At 51.9% G+C, this 26018-nt stretch overlaps 2 protein-coding genes across 27 annotated transcripts in view; one reads left to right on the forward strand and one right to left on the reverse strand.

The window, feature by feature from the left end:
- Positions 1-6516, forward strand: part of EPB41 (erythrocyte membrane protein band 4.1) — a 224511-nt gene extending 217995 nt beyond the window's left edge. For all 23 annotated transcript variants that reach the window (XM_036915003.2, XM_057499900.1, XM_036915001.2 and 20 more), the window contains 3 exons: positions 213-293; positions 2793-2897; positions 3585-6516. In XM_036915003.2, coding sequence (XP_036770898.2) covers positions 213-293; positions 2793-2891 — 180 coding nt within the window. In that variant the 3' untranslated portion in view covers positions 2892-2897; positions 3585-6516. The remainder of the gene's footprint in view (positions 1-212; positions 294-2792; positions 2898-3584) is intronic.
- Positions 5943-10863, reverse strand: TMEM200B (transmembrane protein 200B). Of its 4 annotated transcripts, none has more exons than XM_036915030.2 (2): positions 10744-10863; positions 5943-8315 (listed from the first exon to the last, which is right to left on the reverse strand). In XM_036915030.2, exon 2 carries the CDS (start codon positions 8293-8295, stop codon positions 7372-7374), a length of 924 nt encoding a protein of 307 aa, XP_036770925.2. In that variant the 5' UTR covers positions 8296-8315; positions 10744-10863; the 3' UTR covers positions 5943-7371. The 4 variants fall into 4 exon arrangements, with proteins under 4 accessions (XP_036770925.2, XP_036770926.2, XP_036770928.2 ...); XM_036915031.2 differs by lacking the exon at positions 10744-10863 and adding an exon at positions 10221-10305; XM_036915033.2 differs by lacking the exon at positions 10744-10863 and adding an exon at positions 10025-10113.
- Between the last annotated feature and the right edge of the window lie 15155 nt (positions 10864-26018).

Raw genomic sequence — 26018 nt, forward strand, 5'->3', positions numbered from 1 at the left:
GAGAATTATGACTTTTTGTTTAGCGCATTAAAGATTTTAGCAATGCAAGGGAACAGAGGTGTGCTCGTTTTAGCAGGTCCAGCCAGGATTTTGGACAGGTGGGTAAAAAAGCTATTCTGTGTAGCAGCAGACTAAAATTTGGAGTGGAGCTTTCTGAACAGTCTCTTCTGTTTTTTTTCCCCTCTCACATGACTGCCTCTGTTTGGTTTCAGACTGTAAAAGGTGGCATTTCAGAGACCCGGATTGAAAAGAGAATTGTGATCACAGGCGATGCTGATATTGACCATGATCAGGTGGGAATGCTGAGGAGATCTTGGACACAGAAGGGAACCTGGGCAGGAAGATTGATGGATGCAGGAGTTGGCCTGCAAAAGACATCTCTACCAGCTTCATGTCCAGAGAACCCCTTCTGCTACTCTAGGCCATGGAATGGGGCCGGTGGGAGTGGGGGCTGCTGGTTGGGAAGCGAGGAAGTGTAGTAGAAACAACAAGGAATTTAGACTCAAAAAGGCTTGTGTGCAGATCCCAAGCCTTACCATATTCTAGCTCTTAACCCCCAGTTTTCCTCATCTGTCAGTTGGGTATTATGGCATCTTCCTCCCAAGATTGTGAAAATCCAGTAAGATAGGGGACATGGCAGTGTGTAGTTTGTGGTGGACTCCTAGTAGATGGAGCTGTTGCTCTTCAGGGGCTGTCATGTATCTAAACCTGTGCTAGGAACAGTGGGTGATAAGAGGAAGTTATGCTCTCTCTCTCTCTCTCAGAGGTCTGTAATAGCTGAGGAACAGCAGGGGGAGCCCAGTGAAATGGACAGAAACAGGGAGACTTCACTTGATTGCTGTCTGAGATTTGTCACTAACTTGCTGTGTGACCTTGGGCAGCTCACTGTACCTCTGATTTTTTTTCCCTCTTTAAAGAGAGTAGGTTGATCTAGATAATTTCTGGGCCTTTCTGTGTGCTAAAATTCTACGTTTTTATGTTAATTAGGTGCTAATTGTGTGCTGTAAGCAATTAGCAAATAATAAGGTCAGGATTAATGTTCCCAATTCTCTGTTGGGTGAGGTTAGAACAGTAAAGCTGCAGAGAAGAGGGGGTGGAAAAGACTGCATGCAAATGCTTCTGGAATCACTGACAGCTGATATGCTGAGTGCCTTAAAAAAAAAAAAGAAAAGAAAGAAGAACTGAGCTACATTGTTGGCAGTACCTTTGGTAGCAGGGTTGAAGCTTACAGCTGAGAACACTGGGGTCAGGGTCCTGGCAGCGAGGCTGCAGAGCCCAAGTAGAAACCTTGCAGCCTGTTTGCTCCAGCTCAGTGGACCCACCTACACAGTCTGATGTGATTTGAGCCCCTGCTACTTGCCTGTTCTAGGCTAGACAGCATGAGCAGTGGGATGGGAAGTGTTTTGGGTTTGGAGTGAGACAGCCCTGAGTTGAATCTTGACTCTACAGCATGCTGGTTGTGTGCCCTTGAGCAAATTATTTTACTTCTCTGAGCTGTAGTTTCATTGTCTGTAAAATAAAGATAATCATAGGTTTCTTTCAGGATTATTGTGACATAGGGACACACTTGATAGCTCAGAGAGATGCTCCAGTGTTCCCCAGTTCTCCCAGGTACAAGGGATGCATGGTAGCAATGAGACATGGTGCGCTCTGGGTGGGTGGGGTGCCGGTTTAAGAAGGACTGTTCAGGAGTAGTGTGGTGCAGGCCTTCACGGAGAGAGAGGTGTAGGCCACAGTAACCAAAGAGGGCTTGGGTTGGGCCCTGATGCATGAGCAGATGGGGCAAAAAGGATCAGGGAGGATGAGCAGGGGCCTACATAGGTGGCAGGTGCAAGAAAGGCTTTCATAGAGTGAAGAGACCAAAAGAGGAATTCTGTTCTTCCATTTTTCCTAGAGATAGTTCTTAAGAGCCAGGGTCAACAGTCAGCTGGTCAGCTCCAGCTAGAGTCCTTCTGGATGAGGGGTGAGGGGAGCTGACCACCCTCCAAGGGCTGTGCTGGACCTTTCCTCCTTCAGGTGCTCTTAGCTTGAGGCTCAGACTTGCAGCCCCAGGAGAGGATTGCTGTTTGGCATCCTTTCTGCTTCCTTTAGCTTTTCTAAAGCAATCAGAACTCTTCCACATGCTGTAACAGGGCCTCCCTCCCTCAGAACTCAGAAAAGACAATGTGGTAAAGAGGGAAATCTGTCAGACTCAAGTTAAAATCCCTGTTGCATTACTTACTGTCTGTAAAACATTAAGCACTTTATTTGGCCACTGAACCTGTTTGTCTGTGAAATGGAAATAATGACACCACTGTAAATTGCTGAGTTGTTGTGAAGATGAGGTACATAATAGTAACATGCTTAGGCCAGTGCGTGGCATGTATGAGGCCTCTCCACTCTACTTTAGCCAAAGACATCTCTTCCTTTTTGTAGCATGTTTCTTTATTTTCCTCTCCTGTTCTGAACTTGCCAGGTACCCTATGTTGAACACAGAGTTTGCTTCATCCTTAGCCTCTTCTTGAGTGACTCCACCCAGACCCACTCAGGCAGGTGGAGCTGTCACCCCTGAGGTCCCTCTCTCCTTCCTTGGAGACAGCTCTAACCTTCCCTGTCTCTCTGTTTTCAGTCTAGGAGCCTCCCTATGCTGGATAAGGTAGGTAAGGTCATTATCAACTTGGCTTAGCATAACTACTGCCCTGGTACTGCCAACAGGATTGAATTTGCCAGAGAAATGATGTCCTCTGACCCCTGCCTGCCTTCACCAGCCAGGTTGCATTCTGCCTGATGAGCCCTGTTTGTGTCTTTCTCAGGTCCTCGTCCAGGCCATCAAGGAAGCAAAGGAACAGCACCCAGACATGTCAGTGACCAAGGTGGTTGTCCATCAGGAGACCGAAATCGCTGAGGAATGAGCTCAGGTTGGGACTCTGGTTGCTGGGCTCAGGGGTGCTCACTGTCCCAGCCTCACTCTGGGAACCGTCCCCTGGAGCTGTCTGCCCAGGGATTTGATAAAGTGAAGGCAAAGGAGAGGCTGACAAGGGAGATACAGGAGGCTGTTCAGTACTTGGCCACAGCTAAAGCAGCCAGGTCTCCCTGCGTCCTCCTGCCCTACCAGTGCCAGCAGTGCTGGGTTGGAGGAGAACCCCCAAGCATGGATGGGAACCCCCAACCACCTCCCGGGTCCCCCTGCCTCCTCCGCTGCTTCACCTGGCCTCCCGCTCTCTGCTGCTCTGCTCTCTGCTGTCAGGGTATATCTCTCTCTCTCTCAGTCTAAACCTGGAAGGGCCAGAGGAGAACAAAACCAAAAAAGCAGGCTCAGGCTGTCTGGAAATGGGGATCCAGGGCATAGGGGAGAAATGGCTGGAGCTCTGAGACCAGACTGAAGAGCTGGAAGCAGGGCAGCTGCTCTTTGGAAGCCAGGGGTCCAGAAAAACGCGTTCCCAAGGGTAGTTTACAAATGACTGGAAGAAGCTAGGTCACCAGGTGGGGCGGGGCCCTGTAAAACCAGGCCTCGCTCGTACCGTGGCTACAGGAACTTGGCAGTGGAACCAGGTAGCTGTCTCCTTTGCACAATTAAAAAATTTTTACTTTTTTTTTTCCTCTAGGAACTAGCCTACCCACAACTCCCTGCCCATCTCCTACCCAAGAGAAAACCAGCGAAATGATGAAGAAGCTAACCTGCAGTAGTTGAACTGCAGATTTCCAAGATACTCTGAACCACCAGAAAATTAATTTCATTTTCTATTTGGAGTTTCTTCCAAGAGAGTCTTCTACATATCACTGGACCTTTTGAATACCTTTTTCTATGTTGTGGTACCAGAAATTGTTCAACTTTTCACTCTATGGACTGTTTTTAAAGAGCTTTTTTTTTTATGGGGTGGTTTATAACCCTTCAGCCTAGCCTATCCCCATTATTTCCAACCCAGATACTGACAGGGTCCCTGGAATTCTTTTGGAAATCCTGCAAAGACTCTGGCAGCTGTGCTGGGGCCAAAGCCAGCTTAATGGGGCTCCCCTGCTACTCCCCCACTTTTATACCCTTTGGGTGATAGCAAAACTTCATAAACCAGCCCTTTCTCAGCCAATGATGTGACTTTACCATGTCAGGCAGAGTGGCTGCCCCCGATACACAGACCCCAGGAAAATGTCCCTGTCCCTTTGTTGAGGGTGGTTTTGATGAGGCAGAGACCTGTGCTAAGAATGTAGTATTGTTTTTCCTTCCTCCCCCTTCTTCTTTCTTTGTGGAGCTTCTTTAGATCAAAGATATAAGAAGTTGCTTCAGATATATCTGATACTGTGAATGTTTGACCGTATCCGTGGCCTTCGCTTTTCTGCCCTCCCTCCCCTTGTACCTCATTGGAAGCAGTGGCTCTGCTAAGCGCTCCCCCACCTCCCATCTCAGGAGACCAAAACTCATGGAAAAATAGGCACTTTTGGCCATAAGCTCTAGTGGCACATTTTTAGTGGTGATTTGGGCAAGGAGAGCCAGTGAGGTTTTTAAAAAGGTTTTCTAGTTCTAGTAGTGCACACTTCACATAGGGGAATGGTGGGGTTTAGCTCAGTCAGATCCTGCTAAGTAGTATTTCCGGGCGACCATCCCTGGGCCTTTTTCTTTAATCCTGGGAGGATAGAGAATATGACTCAGAGGGGATATGGTTTGGCCTTGCTTCTCCCAACTGGCTTCTGCCTGCCGGCACCCTCTGGAGTAAGGGAATTGGCTTTTAAGAGGCCATCCTTCCCACAAAACCCCATATACAACAAGGGGTGCAGCACCAGCTCCACTCACTCCCACTCACCATCTGAGGTCTGTCAGGTTTTGTAGGCTTGATTTTTGTAGTGGGTTCGGGTGTTTTTTTTTTTTTTCATTTTTTGGTTTGGTTTTAAAAATGAGGACTGATGTCCCCAGTTCTACCATTACAGGTAAAGATTTTGGGGCACCTGTGTTCTTAAAAGTTCTTAAAATCCTAATTCTAGGACAGAAGTGAACTTCATGAGATAGATAGTGGGTCAGTCAGCAGTGCTGGGGGCTCAAGGGCAGTGAGCAACAGAGAGAAGTCTAAAGCCTCTGCTCCCCACAGTGCAAGCAAGTGGTATGTGGCCAGTTTCTACTGGCTGATTTTGTTTAGACAAACTCAGTTGGTTTGAACTGATTTCAGGTGTGTGCATTTTTCGTTTAGTGTTTATGTGAGATTGTCACTGACCAGCAGGCAGCCCTCTCCAGGGAGGGACAGGAAGAGCTCTGGTGAGATGTGTGACAGGCTTAGAGGAAAGGAGATTGTCCTGTCTCAGGAACGGGGGCCCAGGGTCTGAGCCGATGGGGCTTTCTGGGTGGTGCCTAAGCCTGGGCTGCGTTGCCGGGAGCAGTGGTCAGCTTACAAGGGCGGCTCACATCAAACAAGCTTGTACCATGAGCTCGCTGTGCAATGGACACCTGCACTTCTGCAGGAGCTGCTGCAGTTCCCAAAGCTGGGACCTGTGGAATGAAGGGGCTGGGGAAAGGCAGAGGCAGCTGGGGCTCCGAGCCACGCGGCACAGCAAGGCCTCAACAGTGCTGGAAACCTGGCACACGGAATAGTCTGGGCCAGCCATGGCAGTGCAGCAGCTTTCATAGGACAGGATCATGGATCAGAGTGTCCTCTCAGCCCCCACAACCTACTGCACTCCTCTCTGCTTCCTTGTCTATAAACTGGACCAGATCTCTAATGCCCTTCCAGCGCTGACAAGCCATGATTAGGACAAGCTAGCAAACGGGGTGTCTTTCCAAGCCTCTTCTCCTTTCTTCCCTCTCTGGTAACAATCTTGGGGGTTGGCAATTGGTTGGCTTTTTTCCTGCAGTTGCGTGTGCGTGTGAAGAAAACAGACTCTCTCCAGGTGGAAATGGCGAAGAAGGGAGAAGAAAGTTTCATTTCCAGGGTCAGAGACTTGGCAACAGTTTTCCTAAAGTGACTCAGAGACACCATTACTCTTGCTGCAATTTTATTTTTATTTCACTTGAGAAATAAAGACTTCCTCTAAGCCACATGAGGTCTCTGCCACCCAACCCACCCACAAAGCAGGATCTGAATGTATAAATTGAGGGCCCACAGAACCTAGCCCCCAGGCCCCCTCTAGGCCCCCACTGTCTGTTCTGTAGGGCAGCTAAGTGAGGGGACAGCAGTTCACCTTGGGAAATGAAGCCAGGGCTGTGGCCTGACCAACACCAAGGAGTGGCTATGGGAGATACCTCCCAGGGTCTCAGCCCCAGGCTGGTTGTTTTTACAAATCTCTCTCAAACGTATTATTTTGGTGACAAAAATGAAGGAGCTTTGTAAATTTTTTAAAAATCATGGATCATATCAAGTAGTTGTTTACATTTCTTAACAAAATAGGAACTATGGCAGCAGAATCAAATTGGCAAAATCCTTAAGATTAAATAGGCAATAATTCAGTCTGCTGTTTTGGCCTTTTGTAGTAAGAGAAGTGGTTGTAGTACTTAGATATGTGTTTGGTCTTGCTTCTTGTATTGCATTTTTCAATAAACTTAAAAAGAAAAAAACAGACTGTGAGGATTGATTGACTTTTAAAGCTCTCTTCCCTTACCAGGAGAAAGATTAAACATGGGGGAGAACCACATTCAAACCATTTTCTAACCTAAGCTACCCACATTGGCCAAAATGCAGCTTTAATATCTTATAAAAGATCTTTGAAAACTGGCAAATGCTCTTTGTCAACTGGAGGGAGCTTTTGCAGCACAGGCCACAACAGAGGAGAGAAGGGGCTTCTCAGACCCGTTGGGAAGAAGGGCCAGACCCTCGGTGTGGAGGCATTGGCAGTAGTGTAGCCCTAATGGGTGGTACCCTGCATGGCTTAGGGCAGAAAGGGGTTGAGGTGGTAGGAGTTACAGGCTCAGTCCCCTTCCCAGATGGCAGTGGAAGGTCTCAGCTCTATCCCATTGTCCACTGGAGGCCCAAACCCCATCACCAGTGACACCTTGGAGGGAACCTGTCCTAGCCAGTAACATCCCAGCCCACTTTCCAAGTCTTAGGGGTCCTTGCCCACCAGTTTGGGTTTTGCCAAGACAGCAGGTGCATCTCTCAATCACCCTGGCCTGAACCCCCGGCCCCAGTCAGGTACCTGGTCAGGGCTAAGGCCACATTTGGAGGCTGAAGGAATTCCTGAGGCCACGTCATGCTGGTCTCTAGACTCCACATTAAAACACATTCTCTCCAGCTTACTGAATCCTCGTGCAGTTGGCATTTCTCCGCCGACATGCAAACCAGGATGCCATAGCAGCTGCTGGGACCAGAGCATCCATCCCCAGTCTGGTATGTGACTGAAACATCTAGTGGACACTGGGACTTCTGGTCCTGTTACAACAGTCCATGCTGTAGCCTCACAGCAGGCTGTCCCTGCTCAAACCTGGGCCCCCAAGTCCCCTCCTCCTCCCAGCTTGGCATAACCCCCCAGACTGAGGCGGTCCAGCCGTGGCCAGCTTCGGTGAGCACAGTCCCGAGTTACTGGGGCCCCAAGCAGGAGCTCCCCAAGGCCCAGGTCCAGAGACTTGGAATGTTCGATGCAGGAACCAGAGGGCTGCACGGTGATAATCACATGGCCAGTCTGGGTCCGAGGACCCCAGGGTGGGGGTAGTCCGGGGCCCTTCAGCGGGTAACTGTTGAGCAGGGCAGGTAACCCCAAGCGAGGGTTAGCAGGCTCTGAACGCAGACTCCGCACTGACGGGACGGGTGAAGTTCCCCGACACGGGGACAGGTCCCAACTTTCTGGCTCTGCGCAGCCTATGGTTCGGGGAGTCCTGGGGCCCGGGCTGGGGAGAAGAGCGCAGTCCCAGCCGTGGCCGTCGGGGGGCCGGAGCGCCTGAGCCCGCAGCACGCCCTGGCGAAGCCGGCGTGTCTCCAAGTCGCGGTTCTCGTAGAGCAGCGTGTTGGCGCAGATGAACACGAACAGGCCCACGCCCATGACCACCGGCCCAAGGAGCCTTAGCCGCTCGTGCGGACCATGGGCCCGGCCGGCGCTACGACCCTCGCGTCGCAGCTCGCTCACGGGGGGCGCGCTGGCATTCGCAGCTCGAGGCCCTGAAACCCCGGCACGGTGCGGCCAGTAGCCGGCCACTGCGATGCCCATGCCCACCAGTACCACGAGCGCCCCCAGCGCCGCGAAAGCCCCCGACGGTGAGCGCAGTCGCAGCCGCGCCCGCACCCGCAGAGGCTCAGGTGGCGAGCGTGGGCGCCGGCGGCGGCCGAGGCGGCGGCCCAGGCGAGAGACGCGGCCCTCGGGGCTCCTCCGCACCTCCCCGCAGTCTCCGGGGCTCCCAGCCGTCATCTCGCCGTCGTCTGGGCGCTCTGCGGAAAGAAGATAGGACGTAGAAGCTGAACCGACGGGCGTAGGGTCGGAGTGCAGGGTTGGGGGCCCAAATCCGGGAGGGAAAATCGGGCTGTCTCGCCCAGGACGCTTGGAGATCCCTGGCAGCCACCCCCGGATTTTCCCGGGCTGCGAGGCGGGGAGCCGCCACCGCTCGGGTTTTCCGCAGCGGAGTTCCGAGCCAGGGAAGCGCGGCAGGAGCCCGAGTTGGCCCGGTCCGCAGGCGGAGAGGAGGGAGGGGGGCGCAGGCTGCTCCCTGGCGCATCCTTGGCTGCGGGGCTCCGGCCGCAGGAGCCCCTTTCGGCAGCCCGCGAGTCCCGGGCTTCCGGAGGTGCGGGGGTCCCCGCGGCGGCGTCTTCAGGGTAAGTTCCGCCCGAACTCTACCTCACCCCCGCACGTGGCTGCACCATAGTAAAGGAGGAAGGGGGCGCTCAGAGCGTCCGGGTCCAATGGGGTCGCCCGCGGGCCCCACCTGCCCCCTACTGCGTTACATACCGCAGCGTAGGAAGGAGGGGGTGTCCCTGACTCCAGCCTCTTCTTGAGCGCCCCCTCCTCCCAGACCTCCTCAGTCAGCCCGGAAGCTGCAGCAGGAGAGACTTGAGCTAGACTCCAGGAAGACCGTTCTAACCGAGACCAGCGGCAGACTTGGCCCAGCATTTCTTTAATCTCCACGTATAAGAGGCCTCCGCCTCCCCCCAGCGGCCAGGCTCTGGCCGGGGCAGGACGCAGGGGTCTGCGTGCCGGCCTCTGGGCCTTGCCGGGAGAGGTTCCGTCCTGGCTCCCCCGTCGGCTTTGGCTAGGCTGTTCCCAGGTTGCTGCGTTTCCAATTCGGGCTCCTCGGGATGAATCATCCCTCTTTCCCGCCGCCTAGCCTGCTTTCCGGCCTCCTCCGCCTGAGGCCCCAGTGGCCCGCGTCCCGGCCGGAGCAGCACCGCCCTCGCACCCCCGGCCGCCCCAGGATCCCCTCCCGGCTGCTGGTCCATCCCGGCCTGAGGACTGGATCCAGCCAGAGCAGAGGGCCGGGCTGCGTGTGCTGTAGCACCCACAGAAGGAAGGGTGTGGGAGAAACAGGAACCCCGCCCAGGCACCCCGGGCCGCAGGAGGGGAAGGCTAGCACCTCGCTGTCCAGTTGTGCGTCTTCACTTCCCCGGTGTGGCTTCTAAACAGCTCCAGCGTTGGAACCCGTAGCCGAGGCCCCAGGAAGGAGGCCTTGCTACCCTTCTCACTCCCCATCCGCACCCCTGAAGCCCAAAGCCGGACACCGCATCCCTGCCTCCCACAGGAGTGCCGAAGGCCCGGGGCCTAGCATGGAGCCGCAGCATCTACTGCGTCCCCGCCTGCTTTTCACGGATGGAAACTGCGGCCCAGAGACACAGGGGCTCCACAGGACCCGACGCCGGGCCTCGGGACCCTAGCCTAGCCTTGGGCACTTCTCTGCACAGCAACGGGAGCGTCCTGGAGGAGGCAAGACCCGTTCCCCCTTGTCTCCTAGCGTCTTCCTCCCTTTCCCCAGCCCGAAAGCTGGCGCCCCAAGCCCCAACTCCAGAAAGGTCACCCCTGAACCCCTCGCGTCTCTTGGCGGGGAGGGCGGCAGAGGCGTGCAAAGAGGTGGGACATGCTCAGGGACCCCGAGACTCTGGAGGGCTAATCGACGCTGACGACCCTACGGGGGAAACTTGGAGACACAGACCGAAGGTCCCAGGACACGGGAAGTTGCTCGGGGCCGGGTCCCAGCACTCCGAGGTCCCGCCTCCAGTCGCGTCCACACTCCCGCCCAGGGAAAGGGAGGACCCGACTACGGCTCCCTGAGGCCATTCCGGAGGGAGGGGCCAAAGAAAGGTTGTGGGGGAAGTGCTAGCAAACCCTGGGACCCTAGTTTTGCTCACCTGGCGCCGCCGCGCCGGGGTCGGAGTCCGCGCGGCGCGGCCAGCTGCACAGCCCGTGTCTCCACGGAATCTTGGCCCCGCCCCGCCCCCTCCCCGGGCCCCGCCCAGTGCCGCCCGGCCCCGCCCCCCTGGAGCCCCGAGGACAGTCTGACCTGTACCCCGCCAGACCCCACCTCTGTTAGAGGCAGCAGCTCAGGGCTGAGGGTCTCAGGTAGGGGCTGTGTGCACATCTGGTGACTCAGGATCCGGGGGCCCGAGTCCTCGGCCTGAGTCGTTCTCAAAGACCTGGGAGGGCGCCTTCTTCGCACCCGAGTAGACCCCCGAGCCCGGAATGTGCAGACTGAGGATTCGAACTCTGCACGCCCTCCCCCGCCTCTCGGAGCCCTCATTCCAGGCGCCTGGAGTGGGCTTGCGTCGGTGACAGAGCCCAGCATGGTCCGGGAAGCTTCCCGGAGGCGGCGGCCCGAGTTCCTGCTCCGCCCGACTCCCCCAGCCTTGCCCCTCTCAACCTCACTGCCTTCACCTGTAGAATGGGCATACTGGTGGCTGCCTCGCAGGATGCTGAGGCGAAGATCCAGCGTTGAGGGCGTGGCTCACAACAGAGGGCACAACCCCGGGTAACCCCACGAGCGCTCAGTGAACAGTGATGGGCGGGTGATAGGAATGAGCCAGGCCCCCAGAGCTGAGTGAATCAGACCGAGAGTCGCGGCCCGGCTCCCGAATCTCCCCGAAGAAGCTCTGTCCAATCTGGAGTGGGGAGGCGGTGCTTGTCCCAGATCAGGAGGAGGGTGCTGGGGGGCCGCGGCGCTCCCAGCGGACAGGCCTGAAGGGGGCCGCCCAGCGCTCGTGCCCCGCCCACCCCAGAGGCAAGAATGTGGAGCGGAGCGAGGGGGTCGGCTGGCGGCCCAGTTTCCATGATGCTGGGGCGGGCTCGCAGGAGGAGGGGTGGCGCGGTGGACGGCCAGGTTCCGAGCCGGCCCCCCACCTCCCGCTGCCCGGCCGGGCCCCTCGGGAGGAATTTCCGGCCTGGGATTGATTAGAACCCGCCCCGCCCCGGGCCGCAGAGACCCCCCGGTGTGCGGGCGCGAGGGAGGGGGGCGCTAATGAGACCCGGCTGTGCGCGCGGGGCGGGGAGGGGACCGGGGGGAGGGGACCGGAGGAAGTGGCGGGCCTGGGCCGGCTCACCTCGCAACGCATTGCGGAGCCGGGGTTCCGAGCCACGCGGCACAGCGAGGCCACGAACCCAGGCTCCTGCCCGGGGACTCGGCGAAGGAGGCTGGGGATGGCATCTAATGCCCCCGGGAGCCCCTCTGCCAGCCCCCGGGGCCAGACACCCTTGGGAGCGACAGAGGCCACGCCTGGCCCGACCGCAAAGATACCCGCCTCCCCGAGGAGGCCACAGTGGGTGGGGTGGGGCCCAGCTTCGGCTCCCGGGCTTCACCCCTTTGGGTACGAAAGCCAGGCCAGGGTCGCCTTCCTGCCGTCCGCGTGGGCCTGAAGCCTGAGCTCTGAAGGATCGCCCTCCGACCGCGCCTGTGGCCGCCCGCCATGGCCTTTCCTGGAGACCCCCTGCAGACCTGCCCTTCGTCCACGTCCTACACGGGGACCCCGCGCGCCTCGCACTCCACTCTCCCAACATTCCTCGGCTCAGTGCCCCACCCAGCACGGGTCCCTGGCCCCTGCCCCGTTCACTGCACCTCCTGGGGACGCCACCTCTGGAGGCCACAGCCTGGACAGCTTCCCGTCCTTGTCCTTGCCACCCCACCGGCCCTGGCCTTTCCCACCGACTCCTCCTGTCTGCCCTCCCTGCTTTCCCTCCGCGTGGCCCCCTCGGTCCTCCCTAGGCGTCGGGCTCCTCCAGCCCCCAAGCCCAGCGTCACTCAGCAACCACACACCTCCCTGGAAGTCCCCTAGGCCTGGTGATCTTGGTGCATCCCTGCTTCTGGCTGGTTCCCCCTGTGTGAAGGGCCCCACTGCACACCCACAGGCCAGTTCCGCCAGGGGCAGTCCCCTTAGGCTCCTTCCTCTCCTCTTCCATCCAATCCACCCAGGCCCTCGGACCCTGCTCTTTGGATCTCGAATTAGCTGCCTTCTCCTGGGGCTGCTGTCCTCCGGGCGGCCCTGTGGATGGCCACCAGACATCTTTCTACACTGAATCTGACCCAGTCACCCACTCCCGCCTCAAAACCCTTAGTCCGCAGGTGTTGTCCATATGGAGTTTAAAATCCCTTCTCATCTCCCCAAACTGGCCCCTGCCCCTCACTCTTTTCTCCTGGGAAGCTGAACTTGTTTCCATCCCCAAATCTGCCCTCTGGCTGCTGGAGCTTGGCTCCTGCCTCACCTCCGGTAAGGAACAATACTCCCCTGACTGTCCCCTTAGCTCCTGCTCGTCCTTCAGACCTCTGGGTACCCCGACCAGGTCAGCACCCCGGTCACAGCCCTCACACCAGCCTCCCCGACCAGGTCAGCACCCCGGTCACAGGTCACAGTGCACTGAAACCAGTGTCTGGGAACCGAGTGTCTGATTCCTGTTTGCCCCTGGCGGTGAACTGAGGGCAGGACTGGGTCTGTCTTGCTCTCCCCTGAAGCCCTGGCTCTGGGCTGTGTCTCCCCAAGCCCAGGACCCTGGTCCAGATAGCAGGAGATCAAAGGCTCAGCTCACTGAGTCCCAGTTTCCCCATGTATAAAAAAGGGAAAATGATACTTGCCTCTCAGTGTTGTTTTGAGGATAATGTACGAGCACGTTTAGTATCTGGCACAAAGTAGATGCCCAGCAAACACCTGTTCCCTCCTCTGACTATGGGGTTTCGGGCACAGAGGGCAGTGTTTGGGGGCTGTAGAAACCTTCCCAGGGGCCATATGGGGTGGGGGGGAGAGAAGGGTTCCCTTTCCGTTTTAATTCTCTTGAGAGCTTTGGGGAGTCAATGTTACGCTGTTTACAGATGAAGAAACTGGCTCAGAGGCAGAGACCTGCGCACAGACCCACAACCAGACTGCTCAGTGCCTTGACACCCCACAGCAGGACATCTACTGGGTCTGCCAAGTCTGGCTCTGTGTAGATGTGTGGGTGGCCAGTGGCCTCCATACTGGGACGCCCATTCCCTCCTCTGGGTGACCTGGGCTCCTTCGCTTCCCCACCAGCAGGGGCCTGAACGAGATGTCCCCTGGGGCCACGGGGGCCAGCATTTCTCCCCAAAGCTTCTCTGTGAAGGGAGGGAACTGCTCACAGTGACCTGAGGCCCCTGCCTACCTGAGGCTCCATGTCCTCTCCAGAAGCCGCTGTGGGGAGGGAACAGCTGTCACTTCCTGCATGTCACAGCCCCACCCAGGCCGCAGAAGAGCAGGCCTGGAATTCACCTCTCACCTCCACTTTAGGAACAGGCTGGTGGGTCTGGGCTGCCCTGGATTTCCTGCTAGAGCCCCAGGGGTTTTGAAAACCATTCTTGTCTCAGGGGGGCCTATGCCAGTGTGGCTCCTGCCCAGCAAGACTACAATCTCAGCTAAGAATTCAGAGCCCGGTTCAGAGGGGAGGGCATGGCTCTGAGTGCCAGTTTTGATTATGCTGCTCAGTCATTGGCTGGGTGACCTTGGGCATGTCACAGCACTCCCTCACAGCTCTGTTCCTCTGTACTATGCCCTTCACAGGAAGCACTGGTGTGCCCACTTGATAGGAAGTGATGGGGTGACCCAGCTAGTGAATGGCAGGGCTGGGCTCCAAGCCCCATGGTTACAGGGTCCCACCCAGAGCTCAGGCCCTCAGGATTCTGGGATGTGAACCCCAATCCATCTCTTCCCACCCCCATGGAATCTCTGAGCTGGCTGACCAGGCTTCTTACCAGGTGTCTCTGGGCCACTGGCAAAGCTCTTAGGGAGAGTGAGCTCCATGTCTCCATTGCTCTCTGCAGCCTGAAGAAGAAAAAGAGGCAGAGCCGTCCGTCCTCCTGAGCCCCTCGGTGTAACAGTTGGAAATCACCATCTCATCAAGGCCCCCTTCGCAGCCAGACCTTTTATCCCATGATTTTCTTAAGTGTGCAGGACGAGCTGAGAGTGAAGCGCTGCTGTCTCCTGTCACACACACAGAAATGGAGGCTCTGCAAGGGCCAGGTTTGACTGTGGTCACACAGCTGGTCGATGGCAGAGCCAGATGTTATCCATGATGCTACACGACCTCCCATTAGCCATGGCCAAGTCAGTTCACCTCTTACATCTCTGTCTTTTCCTCTGCAGTGGCAGCCCCAACTTCAAAGGGCTGGAACCCTGCCATAAACACAGCGTACCGTGGTGCTAGGGCTTTCTGGCCTTCAATCCGTCCTTGTCCATTATTTTCCTGCCTATAAAATGTGAACTTGAGGCTAGTGATTGTCCCTTTTGCCACCTCCTCTGGGGACCATCAGATGCTTCAGGGGTTGGGAAGAACAAATGCAGCCACCAACAGCTTAGGAAGCAGCAGGTGACTTCATGGAGGGGTGGTGCAGGCGGCAGGGAGGACTTCATGGACAAGGGGGCATTCCCACTGGATCTCAGGGTCAGAAGAGTTTTCTAAGCTGCAGAAGGGGAGGATATTCCAGGCTGTGGGAACAGCATGCAGACAGCCTGGAGGTGTGGGCTTGGGGTCAAGTGCCAGAGGGGGAGCAGGAGATGAGATGAAAAGGGTCAGGGCTCAATTGCAGACCACCTCAAACACAGGATCTGGGGCTCAGCCCCCTGGCACTGGGAGTTTTAAAGTCATGGGAGTCATGGGAAGTTTTAAAGCAGGGGGGTGGCCTGATCCATACTTAGCTGGGGAAGGACTTTACAAACTGTTAATGTGTCACCTAGAATTGTTTCTCCAAGAGCACGTAAGAGGAGGTGGGTGATGTAGAACTCCAGGCCAATGCAGGAGCAGGTGTAGGGCTGGGGAAGCTCTTCCTGAAGAGGGAGGTGAGGCACCTGGTGGCCTTGGGACAAAGGGTCCCACTACCCCCCAGGTCTTCTGGTTCTGCCCCGGCTGCTTCGGTTACCTCCTGCCCTGACCCTTCCCAGCTCCCCTGCTACTCCTACGGCCCTCCCCTGGAGCCCCTCCCCTGGGGCCCTGCTCAACCACTCTTTTGGAGACAGGAACGAAGGAAGATAGAGAAGGAAATGATTTAGGTGAGAACCCAGAACTGTGGCCAGGGCACTTACTGGCTGTGTGACCTAGCGGAGATCACTGTCTTCTTGAACCTTCTTTTTCATTCTCTGTAAAACAGAGATGTAATGTCAGACCCCCACTCCAAGGAGTGTTGGGAGCATGAAGTGGGACAGCACAGGAGAGCGTTCAACAGAGGCTCCTGGGTACCCACCTGAAGCTGGTCCTGCCCTTAATGAGGACGATCTGCACAAGAGGGATTCATGCAGCGGGCACCACACATGGGCTCTGGGTTAAGCTGAGTGCTGGGAACCCGGGGTACCTGCATTGGAGGAGATGAATAGTGAAGGCTTCCTGGAAGAGGGGTCAGTTGCTGCAAGTGCAGAGGCATGGAGGGCTGAAGGGAGGGAACTACAGTTCATTTGGAGGGAGGGTGAGGGGATGGTAGGGGATGGGGGTGGAGAGGGCAGAATGCCCTGGTCAAGAGGCTAATCCCAGTGGGGATACTCTGCCCCGGGCCCACCCAAATAACCTAGGGCAGTCGTTTCACTGCTGAGCCTCCCTTTCTTCATCTGCCTACAAGCAGTTACTAATCTGTGAGGATTCCATGCTTGTCAGGAGCTCACAGAGCATGCCCAGGAGAGCCCAATAAACCCTAGCCGCCATTACTGTCCTTGCTATTTATAGTGCTCTTAACTTAGCTTCGGTGTTCATTTCTGTGTGCTTGTTCAACTTCTTGGACATTACAATGGGCTCTGCTTAGATCAGGTGGCTATCCCTGGTCTGATCAGCTGGGGACTGGAGGGAGAGGACAGGGTCAGGAGGTCCAAAGGGTTAAGGGGCTAGAAATGTAGATTCTCTCAGAAGCCCCAGAGAAGGTGACAGGTCTCTGTAAGTCACTGACAGCACTGGGAAGTTGGATTGGGTCCTTGGGAGTTGGGTGATCTGTGAAAAGATTGGAGTAGGGCTGCTGGTCAGAAATGTGACTGTGGGCACATGCCTGCCACCCAGGGTCTCAGGTACAACGTGTTTCCAGCAAGGTACTGAAGCTGGAGGTTCCCTGTGAAGATTTGTTTCCTCTCATTCCTCTGGGAGTGCTTACAGCAGACAGGTCACAGCAGGCACCACAGCGTAAGAAAAACCTCAGCTGAGAAAATTATACCTGCATGTCTCCTTCCTCCCCTATATATTATAGGAAAATAGTACCACTGTGCAGAGAGGCATGCCTTGGAGTAGAACAGGGCTGCAGACAGCCACAGTGGCCACGTGTAACACCAAGAAATCGTGTCTGTTGTAAACCACCGATATTGGAGTGATTTGTTACCACCGCAGTACACCAGGCAAGTTGACCGAGACACCCGGCATGTGTAAGTACCTGTTAGTGACTAATCATAGGATTGTTTTATTTCAGTGACAATGGACCTAGCCAATGTTGCCACAGGAGAATTTAAGAACAGTGACTTTAAGGAAGATAGAAATGTATTTCTTCTTTGCTTAACAGTTGGAGCATTAACTGTCCAGAGTCAACAGGGAAGCCCCCAGAATTAGGGACCCAGACTCCTTCCAGTTTGTTAATCTGCCATCCCTAAGGCGTGGCACCTACCTCGCCTTGTGGTTGAAGAGACTCATTATTCCCCCTTCCTGAGTCAGTGGACAAGCCAGGGAGAGGGCTGTGCCCCCCCTTTTAAAGGCGCAATACCCAATGCCACACACCCAGATTGCTCCTTTCCCACTGGTCAGACTAGGTCATGTGGCCACATCTAGCTCCAAGGGAGGCTGGGAAATGGATATTGGGGCATAAATACGAGTCATTGCCACAAATACCATAGGAATGTGGCACCTCCATTTGGTGACAAATCACTCTGCTGATGAGGCAGTGAGCTCTACACCACTGTAGGCGGGTAGGAAACAGAGGCTGGCCCCCTTTGGAGCCTGGGATTCAAGATGAGAATCCTTCAGGGCAGGCCCCGTGGACCAAGGGAGCTCTGAAGCTGGCAGCATGCCCAGCCAGCCTTGATTGAGCCAAGGGAAGCCAGGGGCCCTTGGGGACTCTGTCTACCTATCAGTCACCCAGGCCGGCAGAGAGCAACTCTCAGCTCTAAGATCATATGGTTGGTTTCTCAGTCTTACATTGCAACCCGGGACTGGTCCCAGTTCTGTCTATAACATGGGGTCAAATGCCAGCTGCCGGAGCTTGTGAATACAGTGCTGTGTGAATCGTAAAGGCAAAGTAAGGCGGCCAGGAGAGGGTGACATGTGGCTGTCCAAAGTCACACAGTCTGATGATGGATCAAGTCACCCCAGTTCGCCCCTCCCCATCTGGGTGAGGCAGGACTCCAGTTCTAGGCAATAATCCCCTGCCTCTGAGCTGTGCCCAGGGCTTGGTACCCAGACCGGGGCACGAGGAGGAGAGAAGCACGCCAGACACACAGCAATGGAGACGGGGGAGCGGGTGGGCCCGCGGCTCAGAGAAGTGCGGACGCAGCCGGAGCTGGCCTTGGCGCCACCTGACGGCGAGGCCCCGCACCTGCGCCCTCGGCTCCAGCCTCCTGCGCGGACCCAGTAGACCGCGCGCGCCCGCCGGCCTCTCCCTTCCGCGCCCAGAGCAGAGAAGGGCAGACCCCACCACGCCTCTCCCCCGACTTCCCGCAGTGATCCCGGGCGCGCACGTGTCCCCCTAGAGGCCTCCCCCGGAACCCGGAGCCACCGGCATTCGGACCTCCTGGGCGGGCTCCCTTGCACCCCGCAGGTTCCCTAGGACTTGGAAGGGTTTCGCTTGGGGAGGTTGGGGTTGTACACGAACTTTGTGGCTGAACCGCAGGGGTCGAAGTCGGCGAGGGCGTCGGGGTGTCGGGCGGACTGGGATTTGCCCGGGGGTTGGGGGGACCCTGCCAGGCGCTGCACCTACACGGTCCCCCGTAATCCTCCTAACAGCCCAGGCAGGGTAGCCCTACCCCTGCCCTAATGACAGCAAACACGCGCAGACCCAAAAGGGCCACTGGCAGAGCTGGGCTGGACCCCAGGGCCGCCGGATCTACACCCAAACTCCAGCCCTGGTTACTGCCCGGGCTCGGCTGCCCCCGGCCCGCCCCCAAGCTCGCCCAGCCGGGTCCCTCCCCTGGGCATCCTGCCCTGGCTTGGAGAAGTTGGCTTTTTTGTCAGGCGGCCACATGTCCTTTGCCGTCTATGATGACCATTTCACCACAGTAAAGGGGACCAGAGGCCCCGGGGGCGCCCTCACTCACAGGTGCCCTCGCTTCCCTCCTTCACATCACATGCTGGGAGAGGCGGAGCTCAGCGAGACCTGGAGACAGCCGCGTCCGGCAGCTTCGTTGCGCATTGCACACACAGGAGGCCCGACGCTACGGCAGGCTGCCGTGGGCTTTCCCATGGGGGTGCCCCCCGCCCCAAGGTCAGGGCTCCAAGCAGGGAGGTGGGTACTGGAGGAGGCGCCCCAGTGGAGCCACTGGTGTGAGGCCAGCTTTGAAGGAACAAAGCGCACCTGGGGAGGAGGGAACCGCTCGCTCACTGAGCGGCCCCTCTGAGCCAGGCCCGTAGGAGGCGCTGACCGCACCTCATGCAGGCTAAGCTGGCACGGAGCCGTTTCCTGTTTCCAGGTTGCGGTTGAAATGACGCCCCTAAAGTCTCACACGGTTTTGGGGCAGCTTTGGGACTCCAGGGCAGGTCTGTTTGACTCCAAAGCCTTCTCCACACAGAACTGGGAGTTACATGGTATGAATTATTCCCATTTTTACAGATGTCGCCCACATAGTTACTGCACAGAGTTTAAGTAACTTGTCCTGGGTCACACAGCAAGAAAGTAGGGAGAGTCACACTCTTCCTAGAATCTCTCATTTCTTCATCTATAGAATCCGGACAACGCACTGACCTCACAAGTGTGTTGTGAGGACCAGGTAACTGCAAGTGTAAAACGCCCTCCACAATGCCTGGTGCCTCATCGGTATATATTTTGGTTTCCTACTATTTTCCAGGAATCTTATGTCCCTAATCATATTCCAGTAAGAAAAGATGGCCAAAACGGTGCGGAGAAAACGGCTTTGGGTAGCTGCAGGTCCTGGCTGAGTTTCTTCACGGGAGCACCAGGCGCCTCCAATCATGAAGCCGAGGCACCTGGGTCTGGGAACACTGGCAGGCGGCAGTGGCCTTCCTGGGGCCGGTGCACACCTCTGGTTTGGAGGAACCACTGACAATGCCTTAAAATCTCTTGCCAAGAGATGCTGGAGGGAAAACATTAAGATGACTAAAAGAACACAGAAGGATTCTGTAGTCAACTTTAATGGTAGCTGAATGACAAAAATAACCTCACCTTGTAGTCACTGATGTGCGAGGTTGTGAAATTTTCAAGTTATTTTAGTCTTCCCAATAATGATTCAACTAAATGATATTTAATATCTAAGCCTTTGTGAGTTTTTTCATAGAAATAAATTCAGGAATGGCAGAGGGAACCGCACATCAGCTTGGTGGCTACAGAAGGGCCCTGAGGGGACCTAGGAGACTGGGTTTAGTGAGTCTCCTATTGTCAGCTTGGATGGCTTTCCCTGTTCTGTTATAAATAAAGCCAGTATTAAACACCTTTGCACTCAGAGCTCTTTGAGTTGTCACCTCAAGATGAATGGCCCGGAGTGGGAGTACTAGGGGCTTGTGCCAGATTTTCCTCCCAATTCTGGGCGAGCTGTGGCGTCTCACCCAAGATGCGAGGCCTCTCCCATTCAGAATCTCAGTCGAGCTGCACTGGGTTTCTTAATAGGTACCAGGTGGGCCTTGGAGTTGTTCTCATTTGCATTTTTTAAGGAATGTCCAGAGGTTAATGACTCTAAGAAACACCAGGGCTTTCTGGAAAGTGAATTAAGGATAAATATTCTATCTCAAGAAAAAAGGAATTTAGGATTGTATGGGGTCTGATTAAACCTCCAGTTGCCTTTTGGTAAAACCCTTTCATTGTGAATATAACACACCTCTGGGAAAGTGCATAAAGCCTCAATGTCCAGCTCAGTAAACTGTCATGAAGCAAACTCCCATTTGATCCCCGCCAGGCAATAGCACCCGGCCAGCACCCCCAGAAGGCCTTGCTTGCTCCTTCCTTTGCCATCTCCTCCCTCCGTCCAAAAGTACATACTATTCTGACTGGTACTACTGTAGTTAAGTTTTTAAAAACAGGTACAGTTTAGTTTGAAGAGTTTATATATGAGGAGTTAAAGTTTGTGCTCATTTGTGTCTGGCTTCGTCCTGTTGCTTCCTGTAGCTGTCATTTGTTCATTTTCATTGACACAGTACTCTGTTCCTGAACAGTGCCAATGACTGGGGTTGCTTTGCCTTTGGGGCTATTACAAAGAAGGCTGCTGAGGGCACTCCTGTTTATGCCACTTGGTGCCCAGCATGGCCTGCCCACGCCTGCTAGGTCTGTGCTCTGAGTTTGCTCAGGAGGTTCAAGTTCTGGGTTTGCTTCTCTTCAACTCGTCTGGCATTTTAGTGGTGGAATGAAACACGCTGCATTTCAAATCAAGGGATTTCTGCCTTGTATAGCTGGTGTTCCTCCAACAATCATGGACTAATTTTTAAGTTTATTTGGATTTAAGCATTAGAAGTTAAGCTCTCTGTAACTAGCTGAAGCCTCTCGAAGACAAGTTCCATGCCTGTGTCATCTCTGGTTCATCTTTGAATGCTCCTTAGGACACACTAAATTTTAGAAATGTGTAGCAGCAATTTGCCAGTGTTTGACTGCCCTCCTCCCAGCCTCCCCCTCTGCTGTGGGGGAGTCCCCCATTGAAGAGCCTCTTGGCAGAGGCAGGGCGGTGTCCCTTTCACTGAGGGGCTGAGGGGCCTAGATCCTCCCTCCCAGCCGGCTGGAACCAGCTGCCCAAGCCCTGGCCACAGCCTACCACCTGGCCCTTTTGAGTTGCCTGGATTCTTGCCCATCATCCAAGCAGGTCCTCCAGCTTCTGCTGAGAGTGAAAAAGCCCCGATGCACTGGAACAGAAGACTGTTCTACAGCTGGATAACTGGCAGCCTGCAAAGCCTTCTTCTTTGAAATAAATCAGCTTCATTGAGGTATTAGTTGTGTATGTCATAAAAATTCACCTGTGGAGGAGGGAAGAATAAAGTCAGCTGAGGCATTCTGACTGATTATAATAAAATAGGAACATTGCCTCTACCTGGATTGACTTTCTGGATATATCATACATCCATTTACGTATTTTAAGTAATTTTCTTTCACCTTTTTTCCCCCTTCTCCTCATTATTGTATGTAGGCTGTGGTTAAATTTGCCATTTAGTACAGGGGTCAGCAAACTTTTCCTGTAAAGAGCTACACAAAACTATGAAGACACTGCCCTGCTCCTGCCAAGTAAGAGCCACATAATCAGTATTTTAGAATTTGAGAGCTATTCAATTTTGGTGGCAATGACTCCACTCTGCTGCCATAGACAATCCATAAACAAATGAGCATGGCTCTGTGCCAGGAGTGGGGACTGAATCCGAATTTGTATAACTTTTCAGATTGGCTTCCTTCACCACTTTGTCTTTTAGTAGCTTGATAGCTCGTTTCTTATCATTGAGTAACATTCCATTTCATGTTTGTGCCAAATTTATTCATTCACCTATTGAAGGACTTCTTGGGTGCTTCCAAGTTTTGACAATTATGAATAAAGCTGCTGTAAACATTTGTGTACAGGTTTTTATGTGGATATATATTTTAAACTCATTTGGGTAAATATCAGGGAGCAGGACTGCTGGATGATCAGAGTGTTTTGCTTGGTAAGAAAACACCAAACTGTTTCCCAAAATGCCTGTACCATTTTGCCTTCCTGCCAGCAATAAAGAGTTCCTGTTGCTTCACATCCTTGACAGCTTTTGGTGTTGTCAGTGTTCTGGAATGTGGGTATTCTAATAGATGTGGTATCATCTCATTTCTTTCTTCATTTGCAATTCTTTATCCACATAAGATATTGAGCTTTTCATATGCTTATTTTTTGATTTTTAAAAATTGGGTTGTTTTATTAGTATTGAGTTTTAAGAGGTCTTTGTATATTTTGGGTATAAGTCATGTATTGGGTATGTGGTTTACAAATATTTCCTCCAAGTCTGTCACTTGTCTTAAGAGTGCCTTTCACAGAAGTTTTTACTTTTAATACAGTTGAGTTTATCAATTTTTCTTCATGGAATGGATTAATGGTGTTATATCTAAAAAGTCATTGCTGAACTCAGGTCACCTAGATTTTCTTCTATGCTATCTTGTAGCAGTTTTGTGTTTTACATTTGGTCTATGATCCATTTTGAGTTAAATTTTGTGAAAGGTGCAGAAAGATCTCTGTCTAGATCCATTTGTCTCTGTCTGGATCATTTTTCTCAATTATTCCAGCTTCATTTGTAGAAAAGACCACCTTTCCTGTATTGAATTGCCTCACTCTTGTGCCAAAGATGAGTTGATTATATTTGTGTAGGTCTATTTCTGGGTTCTCTATTCTGTTCTATTGATCTATTTGGTCTTATTCTTTAGCCAATATAACTCTGCCTTAATTACTGAAGCTTATAGTGAGTCTTGAAGTTGGGTGGTATCAGTCCTCTGACTTTGTTCTTCTCCTTCAATGTTGTGCTATTGTTTTTTTGTTTGTTTTTGCCTTTCCATAAACTTTAAAGTCAATTTGCTGATAGCTATGAAATAATTTGCTGGGATTTTGATTGAGACTGCATTGAATCTATGGCTCAAGTTCGAAAGAACTGACATTTTAACAATATTGCCTTCCTATCCATGAACATGGAATATCTTTCCATTTATTTATTTTTTCAGAAATCTTGTATATATATATATATATATTGTTAGATTTATATATAATTATTTCATTATTGGGGTGCTAATGAAATGGTATTGTTTTAATTTCAAATTCAAATTCTTCATTTCTGTACATAGGAAAGCAATTGACTTTTCGTAATTAATCTTGTATCCTGAAAACTTGCCATAATTGCTTTAGTTTCAGGAGTTTTTCTGTCAGTTCTCTGGGATTTTCTACAAAGATGATCATGTAATGTATAAATAGTCGTTTTCTTCCTTCCCAATCTGTGTACCTTTTAATTCCTTTTCTTGTCTTATTGCATTAGGACTACCAGTATGATGTTGAATATGAGTGGTGAAAGACGACATCCCTGCTTTGTTATCTTAGAGGGGAAAGCATCTAGTTTCTCACCATTGTGATGTTAGCTGTAGGTCGTCTATAGATTTATCAAGGATAGAAATTCCTTTCTATTTCTAGTTTGCTGAGAGTTTTTATCATAAGTCTTCAGTGCTTTTTTCCATCTATTGATATGCTTGTCATTTTTGTTAGCCTGTTCATGTGATGTATTATTTCTTAATGTTGAGCTAGTCTTGCATACCTGGAATAAATTCCATGTGCTTACGGGTGTATAATTCTTTTTACACAATGTTGGATTCTATCTGCTTTTATTTTGTTGAGAATTTTTATATCTGTGTTCATGAACATTGGTCTGTAGTTTTCCTTTCTTGTAATGCCATTGGTTTTGGTATTGAAGTAATGCTGGCCTCCTAAAATGAGTTAGGAAGCATTCCCTCTGCTTCTGTTTTCTGGAAAAGACTGAGAATTAGTATAATTTTTTCCATAAATGTTTGGTAGAATTCACTAGTGAGCCATTGTAGTCTGGTGTTGTTTTGGAGGTTATTATTTGCCCCATTTCCTTCATAGACATAAAGATTCAGATTGTCCATTTCTCTGTTTTGGCAGGTTATCAAGGAATTATTCCATTTCATCTAGATTTTCAAATATGTGGGGATAGAGTTGTTTATAATAGTTCTTTACCTTTCTAATGTCCACAGGATCAGTAGTGATGGCCCCTTTCATTTCTGATACTAGTAATTTGTTTTTTTATTGGTTGGTTAGCCAAACTAGAAGTTCATCAATTTCTTCAAAGAATCAGTCTTTCATTTTCTCTATTGATTTCCTGTTTTCAATTTCATTTGATTTCTGCTCTTATTTTTTATTAAGGTATCATTGATATATATTCTCTCATGCCATCATCTTTTGTTTTCTGCTCTAATTTTTCTTTCTTTCCTTCTGCTTACTTTGTATTAAATTTGCTCTCCTTTTTCTAGTTTCCTAAGGCAGAAGCTTAATTACTGTTTTCAGATTTCTTCTTTTCCAATAGGTGAATTTAATGTTATAAATTCCTAAGAACTGCTCTTGCTGCATCCCACAAAAGTTGTTTTATTTTCATTTAGTTCAACATATTTCTTGAGACTTCTTTGATGCATGAGTTATTTACAAGGGCGTTATTTAATCTCCAAGTATTTGGGGATTTTCCAGCTATCTTACTTGTGGGTTTCTAGTTTAACACTATTGTGTGGTCTGAGGGCATACTTAGCATGATTTCTATTCTTTTAAATCTGTTAAGGTGTTATTTTATGGCCCAGAATGTGGACTATCTTGGTGAAGGTTCCATGTAAGCTTGAGAATTGTGTACTCTGTTGTTAGATGAAGTATTTTATAAATGTCAATTAGAGCCAGTTTATGACAGCAATTGAGTTCAATTAGGTCCTTACTATTTTCATTTGCTGGATCTGTCAATTACTAACAGGGATGGTGAGGTCTTGAATTGTAATAGCAAACTTCTCTCATTCTTGCAGTTCTGAGTTTTTGCCTCACGTATTAAGACTTTTCTGTCTTCTTGGAGAACCACCTCTTCATCATTATGCAATGCCCCTCCTCGTCCTTCATCTTTCCCTGCTCTCAAGTCTGCTTTGTCTGAAAATACAGCTACTCCAGCTTTCTTTTGATTAGTGTTATCATGCTGTCTTTCTCTATTCCTTTAATGTGTCTCTATAATTAAAATAGGTTTCCTGTAGACAACATGCAGTTGGATCTTATTTTTCAATCCATTCTGAATCATTATCTTTTAACTATTTAGGCTGCTGACATTTGAAGTGATTACTGATATAGTTTTAGTATCTACCTCATTTGGTACTGTTTCCTATTCACTACCCTTGCTCTTTGTTCCTTTTTGTTTTCCACTTTTTTGGGGTGGTGGTGGTGATGGAAGAAGGTTCATTATGGATAGAGGGTATGTGTGGATTCTAAGCAGCTGGAGGCGAATTGTGGTGGGCCTTTTTCTTTGGCTGTTTCCTATTTTTGGTAAATTCCCTATTGAGTGCATTTTTATGGACATTAATACAGTTTCTCATTATAGAAATTAAAATGAACTGTTTCCCTTTTCTTCACTTCTTGGCATCTGAATGTGGGATGATGACTTGAGCTTGGACAAATGGACACTCCTAAGCAGGTTTTGGAGTCTTGATCAAATAATGGAGCAATTAAAATTTATTCATGGCAATGGGCCAGTAGCATTGTCTTATAGCAACTTACAAGTTTTTAAGAACAGTCTTTTAGAAACCCTGCTTGACTTGAACCCTAGTTCAAATCCTAGCTGTTGTGAGTTCAACTATTTTTGGGTAACTATCACAAATCAAATTTTATAAGGAAGGAGAACTAGAGATATCTGGAAAGTAATCCTAGCTTTGTCACAAGCTGTGCTACATTGGGCAAGTAACACCCTCTCTGGCTTTTGCCTTTACCTTTTAAAGTGGGACTATATAATAATGTACATAAAAACATCTAGCTTATAGTAAATGCAGGTAGATGAACCAATCAGTCTTAGGGCCTTCCTCT

The sequence above is a fragment of the Manis pentadactyla genome, chromosome 4, assembly GCF_030020395.1.
Source record: "Manis pentadactyla isolate mManPen7 chromosome 4, mManPen7.hap1, whole genome shotgun sequence".
Taxonomy (NCBI): domain Eukaryota; kingdom Metazoa; phylum Chordata; class Mammalia; order Pholidota; family Manidae; genus Manis; species Manis pentadactyla.